At 47.0% G+C, this 24,565-nt stretch overlaps 1 protein-coding gene across 1 annotated transcript in view; it reads right to left on the bottom strand.

The window, feature by feature from the left end:
* LOC311229489 (cytosolic carboxypeptidase 1-like) overlaps positions 1-24,565 on the bottom strand; it is a gene marked incomplete at both ends in the record, with an annotated part of 214,729 nt that overhangs the window by 74,096 nt on the left and 116,068 nt on the right. Inside the window, 4 exon segments of the mRNA XM_084315567.1 lie at positions 4,367-4,547; positions 8,688-8,841; positions 10,035-10,167; positions 11,801-11,888. Coding sequence (XP_084171693.1) covers positions 4,367-4,547; positions 8,688-8,841; positions 10,035-10,167; positions 11,801-11,888 — 556 coding nt within the window.

Raw genomic sequence — 24,565 nt, 5'->3', positions numbered from 1 at the left:
CTCTGTGTCTCTCTGTGTCTCTCTGTATCTCTGTCTCTCTGTGTCTCTGTGTCGCTCTGTCTCTGTGTGTCTCTGTCTCTGTGTCTCTCTGTGTCTCTTTCTGTCTCTGTGTCTCTCTGTCTCTCTGTCTCTGTGTCTCTATGTCTCTCTGTCTCTCTGTCTCTCTGTCTCTGTGTCTCTGTGTCTCTCTGTCTCTCTGTCTCTGTGTCTCTCTGTCAAATTCAAATAGGCTTTATTGGCATGAAATATTAACATACTTATTGCCAAAGCAAGTTCAACATACAAACAATAACATATATATTAAGCAATAAAATATCATAATATTAGTAATAAACAGTAAGGACAATCAACAAGAAACATATTAATTTACAAAATAGTCACTCGATCGGGTAGTCATTTTTCAAGTGTGGCCACATTTACAGGGCTTGTTCTCTTATTTTGTGACAACCGTCTACATATTTTGCAGCTAATGCTGTACACTGACTTTTCTCCCCACACATGTATAGGAGCTTTTGGTGATCAGGGAGATGGATAAACTGTGCGCCAATTTTGTTTATTTTATCAAAGAAGACTTCATTTAGATCCTTGTATTTCTCACAGTATAGCAGGAAGTGAGGTTCTGTCTCAATGTCCCCCTGATGGCAAAGTGAACACAGCCTGGCCTCTCTCTGTCTCTCTGTGTGTCTCTATGTGTCTCTCTGTGTCTCTTGTGTATCTGTGTCTATCTGTGTGTTTCTGTGTTTCTGTGTCTCTGTGTGTCTGTTTGTCTGTGTCTCTGTGTCTCTGTGTCTCTGTGTGTCTCTGTGTCTCTGTGTGTCTCTGTGTCTCTCTGTGTTTCTGTGTCTCTGTGTCTCTGTGTGTCTGTGTATCTGTGTCTCTGTGTCTCTGTGTGTCTGTGTATCTGTGTCTCTGTGTGTGTCTGTGTGTCTGTGTCTGTGTGTTTCTGTGTCTCTGTGTGTCTCTGTGTCTCTGTGTCTGTGTGTTTCTGTGTCTCTGTGTGTCTGTGTGTCTGTGTCTCTGTGTGTGTATGTGTGTCTCTGTGTGTCTCTGTGTTTCTGTGTCTGTGTCTGTGTGTCTGTGTGTCTCTGTATATTTGTGTCTCTGTGTCTGTGTCTCTGTGTGTCTCTGTGTGTCTCTGTGTCTATCTGTGTCTCTGTGTCTCTGTGTGTCTCTGTGTGTATCTGTGTCTATGTGTGTCTCTGTGTCTCTGTGTCTCTGTGTCTCTGTGTGTCTCTGTGTGTCTCTGTGTGTATCTGTGTGTCTCTGTGTCCCTGTGTGTCTGTGTCTCTGTGTCTGTGTCTATGTGTGTCTGTGTCTCTGTGTCTCTCTGTGTCTCTGCGTCTCTGTCTCTCTGTCTATATGTGTCTCTGTCTCTGTCTCTGTGTCTCTGTGTCTCTCTGTGTCTCTCTGTATCTCTGTCTCTCTGTGTCTCTGTGTCGCTCTGTCTCTGTGTGTCTCTGTCTCTGTGTCTCTGTGTCTCTCTGTGTCTCTTTCTGTCTCTGTGTCTCTCTGTCTCTCTGTCTCTGTGTCTCTATGTCTCTCTGTCTCTCTGTCTCTCTGTCTCTGTGTCTCTGTGTCTCTCTGTCTCTCTGTCTCTGTGTCTCTCTGTCAAATTCAAATAGGCTTTATTGGCATGAAATATTAACATACTTATTGCCAAAGCAAGTTCAACATACAAACAATAACATATATATTAAGCAATAAAATATCATAATATTAGTAATAACAGTAAGGACAATCAACAAGAAACATATTAATTTACAAAATAGTCACTCGATCGGGTAGTCATTTTTCAAGTGTGGCCACATTTACAGGGCTTGTTCTCTTATTTTGTGACAACCGTCTACATATTTTGCAGCTAATGCTGTACACTGACTTTTCTCCCCACACATGTATAGGAGCTTTTGGTGATCAGGGAGATGGATAAACTGTGCATCAATTTTGTTTATTTTATCAAAGAGGACTTCTCTTAGATCCTTGTATTTCTCATAGTATAGCAGGAAGTGAGGTTCTGTCTCAATGTCCCCCTGATGGCAAAGTGAACACAGCCTGGCCTCTCTGGGCAGCCAGTTTTGCCTGTGACGGCCTGTTTCTATGGCTAGACTATGTCCACTCAGTCTGTACCGTGTCAATGTTTTTCTTAATTTTATCTCATTCACAGTAGTCAGGTGTTCTGCCACCGTGTACTCTCTGTTTAGGGTCAAATAGAATTCTAATTTACTATGAGATTTGGTTGATTTGTTCCAGTATTCTATATAATTTTCTTTTTGTTTTGAGATTATTTGGTTGGGCCAGATTTCTTGGTATCTGTAGCGTTTGTGGGCAGAGATTTCTGACTAGCTGGCAGAGGGGACTCTTATCTGGGTTCATCTCTTGGCTCTGAAGGGCTTTGTATTGGTAGGAGTGGGGGTCACTTGATTGGAGGTGTGTGTAAAATTTGATGGCTCGCTTTTGAATTTGAATGATTAGGGGGTATTGGCCAAGTTCTGCCCTGCATGCATTATTGGCAGTGTGTCTGTCGGTTTTTGCACAATGCATGCAGTACTTCTAATGGGTGTTTTTCCCATTTTGGGAAATCTTGGTTAGTTAATGGACCCCACACTTCACTGCCATATAATATTATTGGATTTATTACAGAATTTAGAATTTTGAGCCAGGTCCTAATTGGGATGTCAATTGGAATTTTCCTTTTGATGGCATAAAAAGCCCTTCTTCCCTTCTCCTTCAGTTCATTCACAGCCATATTGAAGTTACCATTATGATTTATTTTCAATCCCAAATATGGGTAGCTTTTTGTGTTTTCTAATATGTGTGTGCCTAATTTAAATGTATTATGTGAACTCTGAGACTCGTGTCTCCTTTGAAAGACCATGACTTTAGTCTTCTTCATAAGTACGTTCAGAGACCATGTCTGGCAGAACTGTTGGAGGATGTCTAGGTTCTGTTGTAGACCCTCTTTAGTGGCTGACAGCAGAACCAGATCATCTGCATACATTAGTAATTTTACATTGGTATCGTGCAGAGTCAGACCGGGTGCAGTGGAAAGTTCTAATAACTTTGCTAATTAATTTATATATATATATTAAACAATGTTGGGCTTAAATTGCACCCCTGGCGGACTCCGCGACCCTGGGTGAAGAAATGTATTCTTTTATTGCCAATTCTAACAGTAACAGCATCTGTTTTTTGTGTACATGGATTTGATCAAGTCATATGTATTTCCTCCAACACCACTTTCTAGAATTTTGAAGAAAAGACCTTTGTGCCAAATTGAATCAAAAGCTTTTTCAAAATCGACAAAACAGGAATATATTTTGTTTTTGTTCTGTTTTACGTGAATGTCAATTAGGGTTTTAAGAGTGTATATATGGTCAGAGGTACGATAATTTGGTAAGAATCCGATTTGGCTTTTACTTAGAACACTGTGTTCCGTAAGGAATTCTATGAGTCTGGTGTTGATGATACTACATAGAAGTTTGCCCAAATTACTCGTCACACAGATACCCCTATAGTTTTTTGGGTCATGTTTATCTCCACTCTTGAATATTGGGATACAGAAGTACAGAATACTTTTATACAAAATGCTTCGCACAGTCTCTGGAGCGTAACAGTAAGAAGCATTTTGTATAAAAGTATTCTGTACTTCTGTATGACAACTATTAAAGAAACTTGAAACTTGAACTTGTAGGGGGATTTTTGAGGGACTCAGTTGCTTTGGATCTATGTCACACAGGTATGGAGATGTTTTTGTCTGTTTCTTTTGCAAACATTTTATATGATTTTAGTGGGAAATGAAAGGCTGTATGTTTAATAGCCTTGTACAGTGTAGCTAATCCACACCAGTTCAGCTATATAAGTTCAGGCTGGCTGGTGTGATTGTAACACAGCAAAGTTACATGTTACTCTAATGTGTTTATTTTCATATTTGTCATAATATTTTTGTTATATTTTTGTTAAGATTGTTACGGTAAGCTTGATTGTGGAATTTAACTTTGGCTAAACACAATATATATAATAATTGTGTAATGCTGTTGCTCTGGATATGCAATTGAGAAGGTGGAAGGAAGTCACTGCACACCAAATCTAATACATTTGTATGTTGGATCTATGTCACACAGGGCCATTAAAGAGCCTGAGATCCAGTGCTGCCTCCTGCCTGGTTACTGTCGCCACACACCACACAAGAACACAACGCAAGCGTAATCTACCGGTTACAACAGTGTCTCTCTGTCTCTCTGTCTCTCTGTCTCTCTGTGTCTCTCTGTGTCTCTGTCTCTCTGTGTCTCTGTGTCTCTCTGTCTCTCTGTCTCTCTGTGTCTGTCTCTGTCTCTCTGTGTCTCTCTGTGTCTCTGTCCCCAGGTCTTACGTGCCGTTGATGACCCCGTCTGGGTTCAACATGGGGATGACCTTGAAGATGAATGCGTCTCTCAGACTCTGAGCTGCTGGGTCACTGCTGAGGAGGAACTGGAGCGTGCCCTTCATCACCCAGCTGGCGTTAGACTCCCCGGGGTGGACCCTGCTGGTCAGCACCACCACGGGACGAGAGCCTGGAGGGGGGCGGGGGGGGAGAGAGGGAGGGAGAGAGAGAGAGAGAGAGAGAGAGAGAGAGAGAGAGAGAGAGAGAGAGAGAGAGAGAGAGAGAGCAATATATAATCCATTTCAGAAGCAAAGCGCATGCATTAATTTATAATAATAATAATTATTATTATTGAAAAGTTCTGGATTTTAAAGTCATATTTGGGGGCAATTGACCAATGGTAGGCTTTTTATTTTTATTTTTTTATTGATATTTCCCCCCCTCCTTTTTCCTCCGTTATGCCAATTCCCAATCCCCTTCCTGGTCGCTGCGCACCTACCCCCCACAGTTGGTCTGGGAGAGTGGAGGCTATCACGTGCTTCCACCGACACATGTGTAGCCAATCAACCGCTTCTTTTCACCTGGCAGCGCGGACTCTCACTGAGAGGGTGTAACGTGTGGAAGGATCACACTACCCCCCTTAGATCCTATCCGCGCTGAGCAGGCGCCCCGACCGAACTGTAGGAGTCGCTGTTTACAACGACCAGGACCCACCCATCAGCTTTCCCACCCTAATACTGCCAATTGAGTTAGTATGAACGACCAGCCAAGCTGATAGCAATGTGGAGAGCTGGGCTCGAACCCAGCATCTCCTGCATTGATGGCGAGCGCCTTGCCCACTACACCACCTAGCCGCCAATAGTAGGCTTTTTATAAAAAAGTATTTGGTCTTGCCTAAGAGAAAAGCAAAAATAAGAAAACATTGCTGAATCCCAGGTAAGAACAAAATAAGAAGAAATGCTAGTTAAGAACGCAATCTGTTCATATATCGCTTTGTGAATGAGGCCCAGTGAGAGCAAGCTCTCATTTACAGTGATGTCGAGAGGAACAGTACATGATACAAAATACAATATGAAAACAGAAAGTCGTCAATTAAACAATTTAAATGAATTAAAATAACTACAGACTGAGGTGAAATGGTTGGCTATTATAGGTTTAAACCGACCAATCAATATTAAAGTATTGAGTTTTAAAGTGCTTTGCAAAACATTCCACATAGGAGCACAGAAGATAAACGAACTCTGGGGACCACCAGAGCTTGATATGATGATATGCTAGTATGATAAAGTCCAGAGTTCAAACTGTATCAAGTGTGTATCGAGTGTGTATCAAGTGTGTATCAATGTGTATCAAGTGTGTATCAAGTGAGAGAGGGGAGAGGATAGAGATGAGAGAGAGGACAGAGAGAGAGGTGAGCGAGGGGGAGAGGAGAGAGAGATGAGAGAGACAGAGGACAGATATGAAAGAGAGTGGAGAGAGATAGGGAGAGGAGAGAGGAGAGAGACATAGGACAGAGAGGACAGAGAGAGGAGAGAGATAGGGAAGAGGAGAGAGAGGGAAGAGGAAATACAGAGGACAGAGAAGAAAGAGTGAGTGGAGAGAGATGAGAGAGGAGAGAGAGACAGACAGAGGGAGAGAGAGAGAGAGAGAGAGAGAGAGAGAGAGAGAGAGAGAGAGAGAGAGAGAGAGAGAGAGAGAGAGAGAGAGAGAGAGAGAGAGAGAGAGAAATACAGAGGACAGATATGAAAGAGTGGAGAGAGATAGGGAGAGGAGAGAGGAGAGAGACATAGGACAGAGAGGAAAGAGAGAGGAGAGAGATAGGGAAGAGGAGAGAGAGAGGGAAGAGGAAATACAGAGGACAGAGAAGAAAGAGTGAGGAGAGACAGGGGAGAGAGGAAAGAGAGAGGTGAGTGGAGAGAGATGGGAGAGGAGAGAGAGGAGATAGATGGGAGAGGAGAGAGAGGAGAGAGATGGGAGAGGAGAAAGAGGAGAGAGAGGGGAGAGGAGAGAGAGGGGGCCATCATTTTGTACTATTTCCATTACACTAGTCTTGTTTTTTTTTTTTTTTATGGTTGCAAATTAATCTTGATGGATCAGCACCTAGACACACTTACAAACACACACAGACACACACACACACACAGATAAAGAGACACACCCACAGAAACAAAGAGACACACACACAAACTCACACAGACACACACACACACACACAAACTCACAGACAGACAGACAGACAGACAGACAGACAGACAGACAGACAGACAGACAGACAGACAGACAGACAGACAGACAGACAGACAGACAGACAGACAGACAGACAGACAGACAGACAGACAGACAGACGGACGGACGGACGGACGGACGGACGGACGGACGGACGGACGGACGGACGGACAGACAGACAGACAGACAGACAGACAGACAGACAGACAGACAGACAGACAGACAGACAGACAGACAGACAGACAGACAGACAGACAGACAGACAGACAGACAGACAGACAGACAGACAGACAGACAGACAGACAGACACTCTACATTACTATTGGTCCACTGGCTGACGAGGTCCATTACTATTGGGTCATAATGTTGTTGAGGTTCATTACTATTGACTGATGGCGCTGTTGGGACATTAGCTCAGTGTAATGAACTGTCACTTCATGTTCTATGGCAGCTCTTCTGTCCTCTCTTAGGACAATATGCTGTCCTCTCTTAGGACAATATGCTGTCCTCTCTTAGGACAATATGCTGTCCTCTCTTAGGACAATATGCAGTCCTCTCTTAGGACAATATGCAGTCCTCTCTTAGGACAATATGCTGTCCTCTCTTAGGACAATATGCTGTCCTCTCTTAGGACAATATGCAGTCCTCTCTTAGGACAATATGCTGTCCTCTCTTAGGACAATATGCAGTCCTCTCTTAGGACAATATGCTGTCCTCTCTTAGGACAATATGCTGTCCTCTCTTAGGACAATATGCTGTCCTCTCTTAGGACAATATGCTGTCCTCTCTTAGGACAATATGCAGTCCTCTCTTAGGACAATATGCAGTCCTCTCTTAGGACAATATGCTGTCATCTCTTAGTACAATATGCTGTCCTGTTTTAGGACAATATGCTGTCATCTCTTAGGACAATATGCTGTCCTCTCTTAGGACAATATGCTGTCCTCTCTTAGGACAATATGCAGTCCTCTCTTAGGACAATATGCTGTCCTCTCTTAGGACAATATGCTGTCCTCTCTTAGGACAATATGCTGTCCTCTCTTAGGACAATATGCAGTCCTCTCTTAGGACAATATGCTGTCCTCTCTTAGGACAATATGCAGTCCTCTCTTAGGACAATATGCTGTCCTCTCTTAGGACAATATGCTGTCCTCTCTTAGGACAATATGCTGTCCTCTCTTAGGACAATATGCTGTCCTCTCTTAGGACAATATGCAGTCCTCTCTTAGGACAATATGCAGTCCTCTCTTAGGACAATATGCTGTCATCTCTTAGTACAATATGCTGTCCTGTTTTAGGACAATATGCTGTCATCTCTTAGGACAATATGCTGTCCTATCTTAGGACAATATGCTGTCCTCTCTTAGGACAATATGCAGTCCTATCTTAGGACAATATGCAGTCCTCTCTTAGGACAATATGCAGTCCTCTCTTAGGACAATATGCAGTCCTCTCTTAGGACAATATGCAGTCCTCTCTTAGGACAATATGCAGTCCTCTCTTAGGACAATATGCTGTCATCTCTTAGTACAATATGCTGTCCTGTTTTAGGACAATATGCTGTCATCTCTTAGTACAATATACTGTAATTTATCTTAGGTCTAAATGCTCAGAACCAATTTATCTTAGGTCTAAATGCTCAGAACTAGGGATGTCCGATATTATCGGCCGACCGATATTATCGGCCGATATCGGCAGTAAAATGTGATATCGGAAAATATCGGTATCGGTTTAAAAACAAAAAAAACAATAACAATATTTGTTATATATATATATATCCAGTGAAATTATTAGTTACCTGAAATTATTAAGTTTTTTGGACGGGGAAACCCTGCATATATCGGTATCGGTTGATATCGGTATCGGAAATTAAGAGTTGGACAATATCGGAATATCGGTATCGGTAAAAAAGCCAATATCGAGCATCCCTACTCAGAACCAATTTATCTTAGCTCTAAATGCTCTGAACCAATTTATCTTAGGTCCAAATGCTCTGAACAGGTCAAAATTAGCTGCGTGAACCGGAACGGAACCAGTTCCATGTTGGTGGAAAAGGCCTGAAAGAGAGAGACGGAAAGAGAGACAGAGAGAGAGAGAGACTTACGTAGTTGGTGTAAGTCTCTCCAACTTCGACTGGCCGGAGCGGCGGTGATGGTGATCAGAGGACAGGCGTTACCAGCCAGACTCGAACACAGAGTCTGCTGCCGGAAGAACACCTTTGTGGGGTTTACAGAGTGCTGTAGCACCTGCAGATGAGACTGGTACACACACAGATAGAGATACTTAGAGAGAGAGAGAGAGAGAGAGAGAGAGAGAGAGAGAGAGAGAGAGAGAGGAGAGAGAGAGAGAGAGAGAGAGAGAGAGAGAGAGAGAGAGAGAGAGAGAGAGAGAGAGAAGAGAGAGAGAGGAGAGAGAGATGAGAGAGAGAGAGAGAGAGAGAGAGGGATGGATGGATGGATGGATGGATGGATGGATTGATGGATGGATGGATGGATGGATGGATGGATGGATGGATGGATGGATGGATGGATGGATGGATGGATGGATGGATGGAAGGATGGATGGATGGATGGATGGATGGATGGATGGATGGATGGATGGATGGATGGATGGATGGATGGATGGATGGATGGATGGATGGATGGATGGATGGATGGATGGATGGATGGATGGATGGATGGATGGATGGATGGATGGATGGATGGATGGATGGATGGATGGATGGATGGATGGATGGATGGATGGATGGATGGATGGATGGATGGATGGATGGATGGATGGATGGATGGATGGATGGATGGATGGATGGATGGATAGATAGATAGATAGATAGATAGATAGATAGATAGATAGATAGATAGATAGATAGATAGATAGATAGATAGATAGATAGATAGATAGATAGATAGATAGATAGATAGATAGATAGATAGATAGATAGATAGATAGATAGATAGATAGATAGATAGATAGATAGATAGATAGATAGATAGATAGATAGATAGATAGATAGATAGATAGATAGATAGATAGATAGATAGATAGATAGATAGATAGATAGATAGATAGATAGATAGATAGATAGATAGATAGATAGATAGATAGATAGATAGATAGATAGATAGATAGATAGATAGATAGATAGATAGATAGATAGATAGATAGATAGATAGATAGATAGATAGATAGATAGATAGATAGATAGATAGATAGATAGATAGATAGATAGATAGATAGATAGATAGATAGATAGATAGATAGATAGATAGATAGATAGATAGATAGATAGATAGATAGATAGATAGATAGATAGATAGATAGATAGATAGATAGATAGATAGATAGATAGATAGATAGATAGATAGATAGATAGATAGATAGATAGATAGATAGATAGATAGATAGATAGATAGATAGATAGATAGATAGATAGATAGATAGATAGTCCTACCTGCAGGGCTGAGTATGTGTAGGGGTAGTGGTAGGCGATATAACAGACATCGTCGCTGTGCTTAAAGGTCATAGTAAAGGTCAAAGTGTAAAAGGTCGCTCTCTTCCTTCCCCGGGATGGACAGAAGTGGTTCCTAAACAGAATAACAGAATCAACTGAAACTTCTACCTTATTAAAAACAGAATCAATCTTCTATCTTAAACCTCTAGCGAATCAACTGTTGCTGGGCTGCCAATCATACAGTGTATTTGTGGATGTTTTCCATGATGTACAATAGTCTGAAAGCAAACGTTGACTTTGTGGCAACCCCTGGGCTGCCAACACAGCAGAGTGCATAGAGTGAGCGGAGAGTGGGCAGAGAGTGGGCGGAGAACACCTGGGCCCTATTCCCTAATCAAGAGCTGTATGTCAGGCCTGACAACCAGAGGAGAGGAGAGACAACCAGAGGAGAGGAGAGACAACCAGAGGAGAGGAGAGACAACCAGAGGAGAGGAGAGACAACCATAGGAGAGGAGAGACAACCAGAGGAGAGGAGAGACAACCAGAGGAGAGGAGAGACAACCAGAGGAGAGGAGAGACAACCAGAGGAGAGGAGAGACAACCAGAGGAGAGCAGAGACAACCAGAGGAGATGAGAGACAACCAGAGGAGAGGAGGGACAACCAGAGGAGAGGAGGGACAACCAGAGGAGAGGAGAGACAACCAGAGAAGAGGAAAGACAACCAGAGGAGAGGAGAGACAACCAGAGGAGAGGAGAGACAACCAGAGGAGAGGAGAGACAACCAGAGGAGAGGAGAGACAACCAGAGGAGAGGAGAGACAACCAGAGAAGAGGAGAGACAACCAGAGGAGAGGTGAGACAACCAGAGGAGAGGAGAGACAACCAGAGGAGAGGAGAGACAACCAGAGGAGAGGAGAGACAACCAGAGGAGAGGAGAGACAACCAGAGGAGAGGAGGGACAACCAGAGGAGAGGAGGGACAACCAGAGGAGAGGAAAGACAACCAGAGGAGAGGAGAGACAACCAGAGGAGAGGAGAGACAACCAGAGGAGAGGAGAGACAACCAGAGGAGAGGAGAGACAACCAGAGGAGAGGAGGGACAATCAGAGGAGAGGAGAGACAACCAGAGGAGAGGAAAGACAACCAGAGGAGAGGAGAGACAACCAGAGGAGAGGAGAGACAACCAGAGGAGAGGAGGGACAACCATAGGAGAGGAGAGACAACCAGAGGAGAGGAGAGACAACCAGAGGAGAGGAGGGACAACCAGAGGAGAGGAGGGACAACCAGAGGAGAGGAGAGACAACCAGAGGAGAGGAGAGACAACCAGAGGAGAGGAGAGACAACCAGAGGAGAGGAGAGACAACCAGAGGAGAGGAGGGACAACCAGAGGAGAGGAGAGACAACCAGAGGAGAGGAACTCAGACGTTCTCGAGTCTGCCCTACCTGTTGGGATTGAACCTTGAAGTTGACTGGAAATGTTTGAAGAAAGAAGTGGGATGGCATGCAGTGACTTAGTGAACCCTGACGACTGTGTTGGACATGTTGAAGAAGAGGCTTGTTTGGTTAACAGAGAGAACATCCATGGAGAGAGTTTGAAAGAGGAAGACTGCTTGCCTATATCCGGGCAATTCATTTCTCTCTCTGTCATAGTGTGGAGGAAGACCACCCCACCCCAACCCAACCTATCTCTCCCTCTTATGTCTTCCAGACATGAGAACTCTGTGTACCTCTAATTCTAACTCTCTCCACACAGCCATGGTTCAGTCACCTGTAGTAGCAGATCTCACTACCGCTCCTCAGCCAGTGGGGTCTTCCTTCCAGAGCTTCTCTTACGGAGTACAGGACTGGCTGCATGCCTACACACACACACACATGCACACCACAAGGTAGACAGAAAGTAGAGACAGATCATTTTAAGGGTAACAGGTTTCAGAGAGGTATTAGCTGCAGCCTGCATGCCTGTCAGAGCAATGCGGCATTCAATGTAGGTTCACCTTCAATTGAATCATTTCAAAGTACAATTCATTCTCATTTACTACCAAAGACCCAGGCTGTAGATGTTTGGTCTCCTGATTTCCGGTTTGAGAACGAGATGTAAGCGGTCGCGTTTGGTCAACGCTCCGCTCCCGTTAACGTTAATTTCGCTTCAAAACCCTCTTTGTACAACACTAATGTGTTTAAACCTCGACGTATATATTAACTGAAGGAGGTAGCAGGAGATAGCAGTGGAAATTGAGAAGAAAACATCCGACAATACCACCGATTCCAACGCTCCAGCAACCTCATCCGAAATACACCACCCGATTTCGAGTCTCTGACTAATCTGATAAAGGTCTTGATAAAGGACTTGACCGACAAGGTGGATAAAGCTGACGTCAAGGCTGACGCTTTTAAGTTATATATCAAGGCTAAATTCGAAGAGTTTAAAACAGCGGCTGCCAAACAAACCGAGCGTATTACTGCAGTTGAAAACACCGTGGGCGAATATATACTGAAAGTCGAGGAGAGCAAGAAGGCTCTTCATGAAGAAATCATGGAGCTAGCGGGGGAGATGCAAAAGGGTGACAAAGAGCTTTGGCAGAAGATACATGACAACAACGAGAAATCAATGGAGAGGTTGCTCGAATTCGAACGTCACTCTCATAGATGTAATATCCGTATAGTGGGATTGGATGAATCAGTCAAATGCACAGACGACTCATTTCCATCAGTGTTAGTTGAAATTCTAGGTAAAGATATCCTCCCTACAATACCAATAGTGGATCATTGTAACAGAATCGGCACCCGAGACCACAGCGGCAACAAAGTGAGAGTGATCATTGCTACTCAGCGTAAAACTGAAATAAGAGGATCATCAGGGATGCACGTAAGCAATGGGGAAAACTGAAATACAAAGATAAACCAGTGTCGTTCTACGAAGATTTGTGCAGGGAGGCTATAAACCTACGAGCCCGTTACAAGGATGTGATGCAGCAGCTCTATAAGAAAAATCTCCATCCCAGCCTACGTTATCCAGCGTTTCTTTCCATTGTGGGGGAAAATGGAAAAAGGATCGGGTTACGATCGCCTGAAGAGGCCGAAGAGTACATGAAGGAAACACATCGTGGATGACAAGCTTATTCATCTTTTTAAATTTTTTATTTGGATAACTTTGCCATGGCTCGGACTTCAAAAACGGCATCAAACAAGCTTGTTGACAACATTGAGGTACAAATAGTTTAATACGAAACGCTAGACACTATATTTATAGATTTATGGTTTTCGTGGAGGCAATGATCTGACGTCAACATTTTGGAACTTTCTGGAACATTCTGGATTCTTTTTCGATCGCTCTGTGTCATATTGGACTATACTGGAATACACTGGAATGGCATAACTCTTTGGTAGGAAGAATACTCTGGAACATAACATCAGTTTTATACAAGTCATGATCGGTGGCTAACTTTCTAGAATACACTGGACTTTTACAATGAAGGCCTGGGAACAATAACATTCGGTATGTACCTGCACATGAACCAGATATGGAAGATCAATAAACCCTCATAACGGTTTAATGCCCACACTTGTCGGGGGACGAACCGCATACAAGGATTTAAAAACCTCATTTTCATCTAAAGGTGTAAGCTTGGCAAAGTTATTTAAAAATGTTAAGCAATTGCTCCATAACTTTAGGGATTTCTATAATTTAGTTCTAAAAATCTTTTTTTTCTTTTTCTCTGTTTTCTGTAAGGTTCCAACATATACATGTTAGTAGAAGGTTCAAATGAATATACTAATTGAGGCATATTTTAAATTTTTCATTACATTTTTTATTACATTAAATTAGAATTACAGTTTTAGATCCTATGGCAATTAGCATAGGAAAGTTAAGGATAAAAGGCTCACTCTAGGCTAACCGGTGGTGTAAGGGAGGGAGTTATACGCGAAGGTTGTGTCTAAGGAACACAGACTTGTACGGCTCTCTGAGGGAGGGGGGTTTAGGGGATTATTTGTATATATGTATGTTTTTAAGCTCGGCTCTCAACGGGACCTCAATAATTGGATGTATATCCATTGTGAATTCGTACTCCAGACGCATTACCAACAAGCACACAACAACATGTATAGATTATGGCTAGTTTAAATATAATGATCTGGAATACTGGGGGAATAAATAAACAACATAAACGCAAAAGTGTGCTCACACTGATGAAAAACAAACAGGTTGATGTGGCTCTTCTAAGCGAAACGCACCTTTTAGTGGAAGACAAAGCAACGCTAGCGGACAACATATATCATAACATTAGTCACTCTTCCTTTGGAACGAGATCCCGTGGAGTTGTTATAGTCGTGAAACGGAAGTTGAATATTGAATTGCAGGAAGTATGGTCTGATACAGATGGTCGGATAACCATAGCTAAAATTGTATACTTGAACAGGAAAATAGCGTTGGTAGCGGCATATGCCCCAAATCTTTACGAGGCCAATTTCTACGCTACACTTACCAGAACAATGTTAAACTATCCTGAATACTCATTTAAAAAATTAATCTAATGCATTAAAGGATTGGGCTAAGAATATAGGTGTAAATGACCTATGGCGATCACTCAACCCTACGACCCGAAAGTACTCTTGTCGATCTGCAAGACACAACACATTTTCCAGAATAGATTATGTTTTTGCATCCCCTAGACTATTTGATAACTATGACGTGGAAATGGTACCCAATGCATTATCAGATCACTGTTATTTACTCTTAAAAGGATCATTTGGTATACTGTCATCCCGAGCCCCAAGATGGCGATTTAACTCGATATTGCTGAAAAACAAGGAATTCATTACACAATTCAAAGAAGCTCTTGATGTATTCCTGCTGGAGAATGCGCAATTGGTACAGGACCCCAGAATATTATGGATGTCGGTAAAGGGATTTATCAAGGATTTTACCGGGGTATTTTCCTCCAAAATACAACTACTCGGCTCGATTGGAATCTCAAATTACTGTGTTAAAAAAAGAGATTAATGCCACTTTAAAACAACAATCTGAAGTTCAAATACGTAGCACAAGACAACAGTATTACTTTCATGGATCTAAACCAAGTCACCTACTAGCTATGCAGATACGAGCCAACGCAAAATTTGCAGATATCCCTCCTATTAAGGCACAGCAAGGACTTGTTACAGACCCTAAAAAAATCAACGAGACATTCAAAAAGTTTTACTCCAACTTGTACAAATCAGAAATGGCCTTCGATCAAAACAAAATGGACATATATCTTAATCAAATTAACCTTCCTAAACTATCAGAGGATGACGCTAAACAGCTAGAAACACCCATCACACTAGATGAACTTAGGGAGGCCATATCTGTAATGCAAAGTGGTAAGGCTCCTGGAAGGGACGGTATCCCACCAGAAATGTACCTGTAACTGAGGGGTACAATTCCCTGACTGTATTGATAAGTATGGTATCATTAAACCACTACCGCTTTATGTACTTTAATTACTGGCCATACAGTACACGATATATGAATATGATGAACACTTCCCACAATGAAATCGGTTCCAGTCAAAGGTATTAATCAAGTATTTAATGGAGCAAAAGGTACATAGGATACTTTACATTATTCTTTGAATGCACTTGTAAGGCAAAGGAGTATGCGTAGGCAAATCAATAACGAATGTCCATTCTCTGGTTACGCAGGAGGTAATTATACAACCTGAATCTTAGGGAATTATATCTATGGTACACTAGTAATAGCGGGAGATACTGGAAAGGGTTCCCACTGGTTGTAAGCCAGCAGGGGGGTAGAAGATCTGTCGGTAGTAGGACGTCTGGTCAACGATGACTAGGGAGACTTCAGGTACAGAAGCCGGTGCAGTAGTCTCTTGATCCACAGACGAATACAGCTTGGTTCTCTTGTAGACTGTAGCTCTACAGTGAAGAAAGCTAGGCGGCCTCAGGCTCTCTGAGCGCCGACTCGACTTGACTCCTCTCGGGGTAAATCCAACACGTGCAGGCGTCGGCGATTATCCGCTCCATAAATCATAGGACCAAAGCAAATATATTCCAGCCGCAAAGGGCTATGTAGTCGTCGGTAGATTAATCCAGTGTACATGTCCATACGGTTCTCGCCTAGGTCTCCTCGGGTGAAAGCGCCATGCGGTCGGCCCAGCCTGGATAAGAACTCTAGCTAATACGAGAAAGCGTTGGAGATGCTGGTCACTATAGAATTCTAACCGCACGATACACTATACACAAATAGACTATTAAAGACTCAATAGAAATATGTCGCACTCGACGGTATAGCGCCAAACTCTGACAATTCAGTTATTAATTCGCACGCGGTCTCAATGCTCTATTCTGAGGCCAAACAGGCCATACTTCACTGCACGTTGTATCGTGGGTGAGGCTTCACTTAGTGGGTAACATAAGGAAGGTAAGGGTACGGAGGTAAAGGGCTAAGGGGCTTCTACATTCACCTGCGCCGTATTTATACGCACGGTGAACAAATAGTGCCACTCTCATTTCTGTCGCCGTATCCCTGGGCAAGGGCCGGGCAAGTACAGACATGTCGTGTCGGTGACTTTGAACTTGGCTCCGGGGGCCGGTCCCTGGCGCCGGTGGACCGCTGTCCAATAGGAGAATGAACTATTATGGGCTGGACTAAAGGGATATTCCGTGTATATGTACAAGGAATATACAAGGGATATCAAACGATATACAAATACTATGCAATATATATCAATAAATAAATATATATATTCGGTTTAATCTGATCCTTTGTAACAGCCGCCCCCTAATTAGTCCCACCTAATTAGCTAAGCAGAGACAGATTAACCGCACTGTCCACTACTCAATGTCTGCTGTGAGGGTCAGTCAGTTCACAAAGTCATGGGGTCATGGTCGTCATCGATAGTATCGGGGAGCCTTGGCAGTTCTATTAGCCTCGCCACGGGTCGGGTGTAGGTCCGCCCTTGGACGAGCACTTCAGCTGCTCGGACCTTTCCGTCGGCACCGGTGATCACTTTGCTTACGCGGCCAGCCGGCCACATAGCTTGGGGTAGTGACTGGTCGATAATCATGACGACTGTTCCTTCTGTCAAATTGTCTCTCTCTTTTACCCATTTCTGGCGGGTCTGTAGAGATGGTAGGTAGTGGAGTAGGAAGCTGTTCCAAAACTTGTCAGCCAATACTTGACTGTACCTCCACATTCTTCGGCCGTTCGCTTCTTCAGGCCTGTACATTGTCTGGGGTAGCGCGGGGTCCAGCCGCCCCATCAAGAGTGTGTTGGGGGTGACTGGGTCGACATCTGCTACATCACTTGAGACGTAACCGAGGGGCTTTGAGTTCAATACTCCCTCGATCTTCGTGAGGACTGTCATTAGGACTTCTTCCGCCACGGTCTGGGCCCCAAGCACGGCGTACAGGGCTGTCTTTATTGAACGTACTTCTCGTTCCCAAGTTCCACCGAAGTGAGGTGCGTTCGGGGGATTAAACTGGAAGTCAATCTGGGATAGAGCGAGGTGGGTCTTAAGTTCTGGGCCCATAGCTTGGAAGCTCTCTCTCAGCTCTCTTTCTCTGCCTTTGAAGTTTGTCCCGTGATCAGACAACAATATATACGGTTTGCCTTTCCGCGATGTGAATCTTCGGAAGGCCATAGGGAATGAGTCTGTGTTCATGGTTGGAAGGAGTTCTATATGCATCGCTCGGGTGGTCATGCATTTGAATACAATACCCCACCGCTTCTCGGTTCCTCTTCCTTTCTTTATATACAGCGGGCCGAAACAGTCCATACCGGTGGAGTGAAAAGGCTTGTCGCCGAGTCGGAGGCGACAGGGAGGTAGGTCAGTCATCCGGGGTATACTGGGCTGCGCTCGCCACTTACGACAGTCTAGACAGGTTCGCTGGAAGCGCCGCACTGCTTCTCTCCCTTGCAGTATCCAATAACGACGTCTGATCTCCGCGAAGACTCTCTCTGCCCCTGCGTGGTGCACATCCTCGTCGTATTTCTTTATGATCAGCTCTGTGACCTTGTGTCGGCTGTTCAAGACTATCGGGTACTTGACGTCATCCGGTAAGTCTGGGGCTCTCCGCAGACGACCACCCACTCTGATGAGACTATGGGCGTCGCTCTCGGGTGCTAGGTGGAGCAGTCTGCTGTCTGATGGGACGGGCTTTGCTCGTCTCCCTTGAGATTGTTGCTTTCGTGGGGCTATTCTTGAGCGAGCCAGGATGAAAGCAGTATGTATTTCTCCTCCCTCCTCTCGGGCACGCAAGTAGGCCACCTAGCCGTAGGCTACTTCGGAGGCGTCGCTGAAGACGTGCAGGTCCATCTGGCACGTCTCCGGCCTCACTGTGGGTGGGAAGTAGCTGCGGCGTATGTTAACACCTGGGAGTGAGCTGAGTTCCGTCTCCCACTCTCTCCATGTGGATGCAAGGTGTTCGGGTATGGGGTCGTCCCAGCCCTGGTCCTTGTCCCATAACGCTCTTACAGTCATCTTTGCCCTGGTGGTGTAAGGTAGAATACATCCCAACGGGTCATATTGTCTGGCGAGTGTTCTGTATACACTCCGTCTGGTGGTCGGTAGTGCAGTCGACCTTCCCTGCTCCTTGGTCAGGGGTGTGTGTTTATAATGGAGCGAGTCTGTTTTGAAGCGCCAGACTAGTCCTAATGTCATTTCTTGGGCTTCTCCTGGGATGGTCGCCATCCAGGTCTCGCTGCTTGCTGCCTTGTCCTCGGGGGAGAGGCTGCGCAATACTTGCGGGTCGCTGCTGGCCCACTGCCTGAGATCAAAGCCGCCTTTGATCAGGGAGGCGCGGAGCTTGAGTAGAAGGGCCTCGGCTTCTTCTGGCGTCGAGACGCTTTGCAGACAGTTGTCCACATAGAAACTATTTTCTACACTTTTTCGGACCTCTTCATCAGCTGCTGGGTCCTCTGCGACGTGTTTTTGCAGTGCAAACGTAGCACAGCATGGGCTGCATGTGGTTCCGAAAGGGAGGACTTCCCATTGATAGATGGCTGGTTGCTCATCCCCGGAGGGTGGTGTCTTCTTCTGTCACTCTGGAGTGGAGGCAGCTAGTGGCTGCTGTTCGGTTAAGAGACTTAGCGAGGGGGCCTTGTAATGTCCATCCTAGGCGGGTCTCGACTGCTGCAGGACAGCCTCTGGGCCCTGTGTGGACCCGGTCTATCGGGACTATGAGGTCTGCATGGTCGGAGCCTATCAGCAGGGTCGGGGTGGCACCGTCTATGAGCGGGATAGGTAGTTGACGCAGGTGCACATATTTATCCATCAGCTTGGCGATGGGGTAGGTGTACTGCGACAGGCCTATTTCTTGGCTGGTGAAAGCATTAGTAATCCTATACCGTCTCTCTGGCTGCCCGCTTGCTGCGATAGTGAAGGAGACATTCTCGCCCTTTATCGTCTTTAGATCTCTTCTTATTGTCCGAATCGTCATCTGGTTTTCGCTCCCCCGCAGCCCCAGCTGGGCCGCAGCGGATGCGAGGAGAAGGGTCTTCTCTGACCCGTCGTCAAGGACGGCGTAAGTGTCCATGACCTTGTCTTGGTAACTCAGTGTTACGCGGACCACCTTTAAGAGCACTCGGGCGCCCCCGCTGCTGGCGGGGTCAATGTACATAACACTTGCCTTTGTGCTGCTTGAGGGTGCAGGCTTTCTTCTGTTACTGTCGTGTAGGACATCTAGGTGGGCTCCGTCACACCGACTACACCTCTTCTTTAAGCGGCACTCGGCTGCCATGTGACTGCGCGTACATCGGTAACAGCGTCGGTTGGACTTTATCCATTGACCCACTTCGTCGGCGGTCATCTTCTTGAATGTGTCACATTGTGACAACCAGTGTTCTTTCTCGCAGTACGGGCACACCATCTTCCACTTCTCTTTCATCGAGGGGGTACTGTGGTTCTTGCTGCTCGATACTGGTTCTGATTGGTGCATGACAGTCACCAATCTTCGGCCATCGTTTGCTCTCCTAGGTCCCTCTCTGGAGCTTGGTGTGCTCCGCACGAACGTATCCAATCGCAGGCTGCTGACTTCTCTCGCCAGGAAGTCGGCTAGGTCTAGGAGGGATGGCTCGGGACCGTTAGGATCACGGTGGTCTCTTTGCCGCCTGAAGCGCTCTTGTCGGGCGGGCGGAAGCTTCTCTAAAATCCTCTCGACATTAGAGTTTGCGTATAGTTCGTGCATACCCTTTTCTCGTTGCGCCCCCAGCATCCCTACCAGGGATTGTACCTTGATAGACAGGTCGTCTAGTGAGCGATTGTCTGTTGCTGGGGGTAGGCGGTCAATATGCCTTATCTCTTGTATTACGTAGTCCCATATGCGTCCATATCTTTGGTCGAGTGCTGCTAGAGCCGCTGTGTATGGGGTAGTAGAGGTGGCATAGGCCAGCGCTATATTGTGCGCTCGGGGCACCTTGAGGTGCTTCAATAGGATAGCATACTTGTGGCGTTCATCAGCTACATCAGCCATCATTGTCTCTAGGCACATCCGTAGCTCCGTGTACTGTGCTCTGTTCTCATGGGTGAAGTCTGGAAACGTCGGTGTGCCAATGTATGATGCCATAGATGGCTGGCACATCGGTGAGCATTGGAAGAGAGGCCTCCTAGGCGAGTCTCCTCTTACGCCTCTCGGTGGGCTGGTACCGGCAGGGTACCATGGCCCGTGTATCCAGGTGCTATTCCTCGGGACTGGTCGTGCGTCAATCTCACCCGTGAATTGAGTCGGGGGTCTGTAGCGCAGAGCCGCGGGGGTAGAGCCTGGGCTGTACTGGACCTCCTGGTCCTGTGGAGTACTGTGCTGCTGTCGGGCTTGACTCTCCTCCTCTCCCTCTTCTTCTTCCTCTGTCAGGTCCTCTAGATCCTGTAGTCGTCTATTTAGCCTCTCCGCGGTGTATACCGTTCCTTCCTTGTAGCTGGGTCTCACTGGGACCGGTCGGGGAAGGAGTTCGGAGGGGGGTATAGGCTCTCTCTGGTGGTCGGGCTCAGGGTCGCTTGCTCGGTTAGGGGAGGGTGCCCTTGACCCGTGTCTTGACGAGGCCCTGGAACCCCGTGCGGAGGGAGGGGGTGTCGCCCTGGCGATCAGCTGCTCCATTATCTGCGCTTGTAATCGGTCGCGCTCGGGTTCGCGCTTGGTGAGAGCGATGTCGCGCTCTGCTTCTCTTTGGGCACCGGCAGCGGCGCGCTGGGCTTCGGCGGCGGCGCGCTCTGCTTCGGCGGCGGCACGCTCTGCTTCGGCCCGGTCTCTTACCATATTCTCTTCCGTCTGAAGGCGTCTAATCTCTAGACGTATACGATCTTCGTCGCTCCGTTGCTGTGCTTGAAGGCGTTCTCTTTCCATGGAAGAATGTTCGCGCTCGCTAAGCCTTGTCCTCGGGGGAGAGGCTGCGCAATACTTGCGGGTCGCTGCTGGCCCACTGCCTGAGATCAAAGCCGCCTTTGATCAGGGAGGCGCGGAGCTTGAGTAGAAGGGCCTCGGCTTCTTCTGGCGTCGAGACGCTTTGCAGACAGTTGTCCACATAGAAACTATTTTCTACACTTTTTCGGACCTCTTCATCAGCTGCTGGGTCCTCTGCGACGTGTTTTTGCAGTGCAAACGTAGCACAGCATGGGCTGCATGTGGTTCCGAAAGGGAGGACTTCCCATTGATAGATGGCTGGTTGCTCATCCCCGGAGGGTGGTGTCTTCTTCTGTCACTCTGGAGTGGAGGCAGCTAGTGGCTGCTGTTCGGTTAAGAGACTTAGCGAGGGGGCCTTGTAATGTCTATCCTAGGCGGGTCTCGACTGCTGCAGGACAGCCTCTGGGCCCTGTGTGGACCCGGTCTATCGGGACTATGAGGTCTGCATGGTCGGAGCCTATCAGCAGGGTCGGGGTGGCACCGTCTATGAGCGGGATAGGTAGTTGACGCAGGTGCACATATTTATCCATCAGCTTGGCGATGGGGTAGGTGTACTGCGACAGGCCTATTTCTTGGCTGGTGAAAGCATTAGTAATCCTATACCGTCTCTCTGGCTGCCCGCTTGCTGCGATAGTGAAGGAGACATTCTCGCCCTTTATCGTCTTTAGATCTCTTCTTATTGTCCGAATCGTCATCTGGTTTTCGCTCCCCCGCAGCCCCAGCTGGGCCGCAGCGGATGCGAGGAGAAGGGTCTTCTCTGACCCGTCGTCAAGGACGGCGTAAGTGTCCATGACCTTGTCTTGGTAACTCAGTGTTACGCGGACCACCTTTAAGAGCACTCGGGCGCCCCCGCTGCTGGCGGGGTCAATGTACATAACACTTGCCTTTGTGCTGCTTGAGGGTGCAGGCTTTCTTCTGTTACTGTCGTGTAGGACATCTAGGTGGGCTCCGTCACACCGACTACACCTCTTCTTTAAGCGGCACTCGGCTGCCATGTGACTGCGCGTACATCGGTAACAGCGTCGGTTGGACTTTATCCATTGACCCACTTCGTCGGCGGTCATCTTCTTGAATGTGTCACATTGTGACAACCAGTGTTCTTTCTCGCAGTACGGGCACACCATCTTCCACTTCTCTTTCATCAAGGGGGTACTGTGGTTCTTGCTGCTCGATACTGGTTCTGATTGGTGCATGACAGTCACCAATCTTCGGCCATCGTTTGCTCTCCTAGGTCCCTCTCTGGAGCTTGGTGTGCTCCGCACGAACGTATCCAATCGCAGGCTGCTGACTTCTCTCGCCAGGAAGTCGGCTAGGTCTAGGAGGGATGGCTCGGGACCGTTAGGATCACGGTGGTCTCTTTGCCGCCTGAAGCGCTCTTGTCGGGCGGGCGGAAGCTTCTCTAAAATCCTCTCGACATTAGAGTTTGCGTATAGTTCGTGCATACCCTTTTCTCGTTGCGCCCCCAGCATCCCTACCAGGGATTGTACCTTGATAGACAGGTCGTCTAGTGAGCGATTGTCTGTTGCTGGGGGTAGGCGGTCAATATGCCTTATCTCTTGTATTACGTAGTCCCATATGCGTCCATATCTTTGGTCGAGTGCTGCTAGAGCCGCTGTGTATGGGGTAGTAGAGGTGGCATAGGCCAGCGCTATATTGTGCGCTCGGGGCACCTTGAGGTGCTTCAATAGGATAGCATACTTGTGGCGTTCATCAGCTACATCAGCCATCATTGTCTCTAGGCACATCCGTAGCTCCGTGTACTGTGCTCTGTTCTCATGGGTGAAGTCTGGAAACGTCGGTGTGCCAATGTATGATGCCATAGATGGCTGGCACATCGGTGAGCATTGGAAGAGAGGCCTCCTAGGCGAGTCTCCTCTTACGCCTCTCGGTGGGCTGGTACCGGCAGGGTACCATGGCCCGTGTATCCAGGTGCTATTCCTCGGGACTGGTCGTGCGTCAATCTCACCCGTGAATTGAGTCGGGGGTCTGTAGCGCAGAGCCGCGGGGGTAGAGCCTGGGCTGTACTGGACCTCCTGGTCCTGTGGAGTACTGTGCTGCTGTCGGGCTTGACTCTCCTCCTCTCCCTCTTCTTCTTCCTCTGTCAGGTCCTCTAGATCCTGTAGTCGTCTATTTAGCCTCTCCGCGGTGTATACCGTTCCTTCCTTGTAGCTGGGTCTCACTGGGACCGGTCGGGGAAGGAGTTCGGAGGGGGGTATAGGCTCTCTCTGGTGGTCGGGCTCAGGGTCGCTTGCTCGGTTAGGGGAGGGTGCCCTTGACCCGTGTCTTGACGAGGCCCTGGAACCCCGTGCGGAGGGAGGGGGTGTCGCCCTGGCGATCAGCTGCTCCATTATCTGCGCTTGTAATCGGTCGCGCTCGGGTTCGCGCTTGGTGAGAGCGATGTCGCGCTCTGCTTCTCTTTGGGCACCGGCAGCGGCGCGCTGGGCTTCGGCGGCGGCGCGCTCTGCTTCGGCGGCGGCACGCTCTGCTTCGGCCCGGTCTCTTACCATATTCTCTTCCGTCTGAAGGCGTCTAATCTCTAGACGTATACGATCTTCGTCGCTCCGTTGCTGTGCTTGAAGGCGTTCTCTTTCCATGGAAGAATGTTCGCGCTCGCTAAGCCTTGTCCTCGGGGGAGAGGCTGCGCAATACTTGCGGGTCGCTGCTGGCCCACTGCCTGAGATCAAAGCCGCCTTTGATCAGGGAGGCGCGGAGCTTGAGTAGAAGGGCCTCGGCTTCTTCTGGCGTCGAGACGCTTTGCAGACAGTTGTCCACATAGAAACTATTTTCTACACTTTTTCGGACCTCTTCATCAGCTGCTGGGTCCTCTGCGACGTGTTTTTGCAGTGCAAACGTAGCACAGCATGGGCTGCATGTGGTTCCGAAAGGGAGGACTTCCCATTGATAGATGGCTGGTTGCTCATCCCCGGAGGGTGGTGTCTTCTTCTGTCACTCTGGAGTGGAGGCAGCTAGTGGCTGCTGTTCGGTTAAGAGACTTAGCGAGGGGGCCTTGTAATGTCCATCCTAGGCGGGTCTCGACTGCTGCAGGACAGCCTCTGGGCCCTGTGTGGACCCGGTCTATCGGGACTATGAGGTCTGCATGGTCGGAGCCTATCAGCAGGGTCGGGGTGGCACCGTCTAT

This window comes from Notolepis coatsorum (assembly GCF_963971535.1).
Source record: "Notolepis coatsorum genome assembly, chromosome: 6".
In the NCBI taxonomy this organism is placed as follows: Eukaryota; Metazoa; Chordata; class Actinopteri; order Aulopiformes; family Paralepididae; genus Notolepis; species Notolepis coatsorum.
The sequence above is the reverse complement of the archived record's forward strand: the minus strand, read 5'-3'. Positions and strand labels throughout refer to the sequence as shown.